Source organism: Camelina sativa, chromosome 4 (assembly GCF_000633955.1).
Source record: "Camelina sativa cultivar DH55 chromosome 4, Cs, whole genome shotgun sequence".
Classification (NCBI taxonomy): domain Eukaryota; kingdom Viridiplantae; phylum Streptophyta; class Magnoliopsida; order Brassicales; family Brassicaceae; genus Camelina; species Camelina sativa.
Window position 1 is genome coordinate 1,260,766 of NC_025688.1, and position 890 is coordinate 1,261,655.

The 890-nt window shown below is 28.5% G+C and overlaps 1 protein-coding gene across 1 annotated transcript; it reads left to right on the forward strand.

Annotated features, from left to right (window-relative positions):
• On the forward strand, positions 468-890 carry LOC109132635 (defensin-like protein 8). The gene is made up of 2 exons (XM_019244403.1): positions 468-549; positions 704-890. The coding sequence occupies exons 1-2, from the start codon at positions 480-482 to the stop codon at positions 871-873; spliced, it is 240 nt and encodes a 79-aa protein (XP_019099948.1). The 5' UTR covers positions 468-479; the 3' UTR covers positions 874-890.

The following is an 890-nucleotide window of genomic DNA, read 5'->3' on the forward strand; positions in this document are numbered from 1 at the left end:
ATGTAAAGGAAACACTGTTTTATAGCACAAGATAATAGAAGAATCTAATTTAACTAGAATAATATCATAAGATAATATCCAATAATAATTTAATATGAATTATGTTTATTGAAACACAAAAATACATTTTAGGAATATATGGCATATGTGATAAAAAGAACATATAAATAATGGAATGCTTTTTATCTTACAGCTATTTTTAGCTTAGGATCATTTGCTTTAAAAACTATATGTTTCTTAGATATAATAACATACTTCAGTCAAATGAAATAGATAATGATGTATTAAAAGTTTGTTTAGAAAACACATGTCAAAACGAGGTATGTATATCATAAGTATATTTTTAAGAGTTGGTTATAAAAAAATTTAACATATTATGGAAGATAATGAGTCTTTGTTACCTCTATATATATAGTGCCACCAACAACACTTATTCTTCCTACACAACACTCTGTTCATACTCTCTCTCTATCCAAAAAATGAAGCTCTCCAACCGTGTTCTTTCAGCCCTTCTCCTTATTTCTTCTATCCTACTTGCTGTCACTACAGGTTCAATACTCATGTCATGTTATAGTATATAAATTATCATACATACAAATATGTGAATTTAGTTGTTATATCATAATGAGTATATAATTTTATTATAGACATCAATTACTAAGTACTAACACATATATGCTCAAATGTGTTTTTATATATATAGAGATGGGTTTTGCGGATAAAATATGCAAGACACGGAGCCAACGTTTCTCAGGTGTGTGCTTGAGCAATTTCAATTGTGCCATAACCTGCCAACTATTTGAGGAATTTGAAAATGGTAATTGCGAATTCGATGGAGTCTTCCGTCGTTGTTTATGCTCCAAACCCTGTTAAATACCATCATAATATTA

Excerpts from the sequence above, each read along its gene's own strand:
- LOC109132635 (XM_019244403.1), top strand. The coding sequence starts at position 480 with ATGAAGCTCTCCAACCGTGTTCTTTCAGCCCTTCTCCTTATTTCTTCT. Across the intron at positions 550-703 it reads CCTACTTGCTGTCACTACAG|AGATGGGTTTTGCGGATAAA; the intron begins GTTCAATACTCA and ends TTATATATATAG.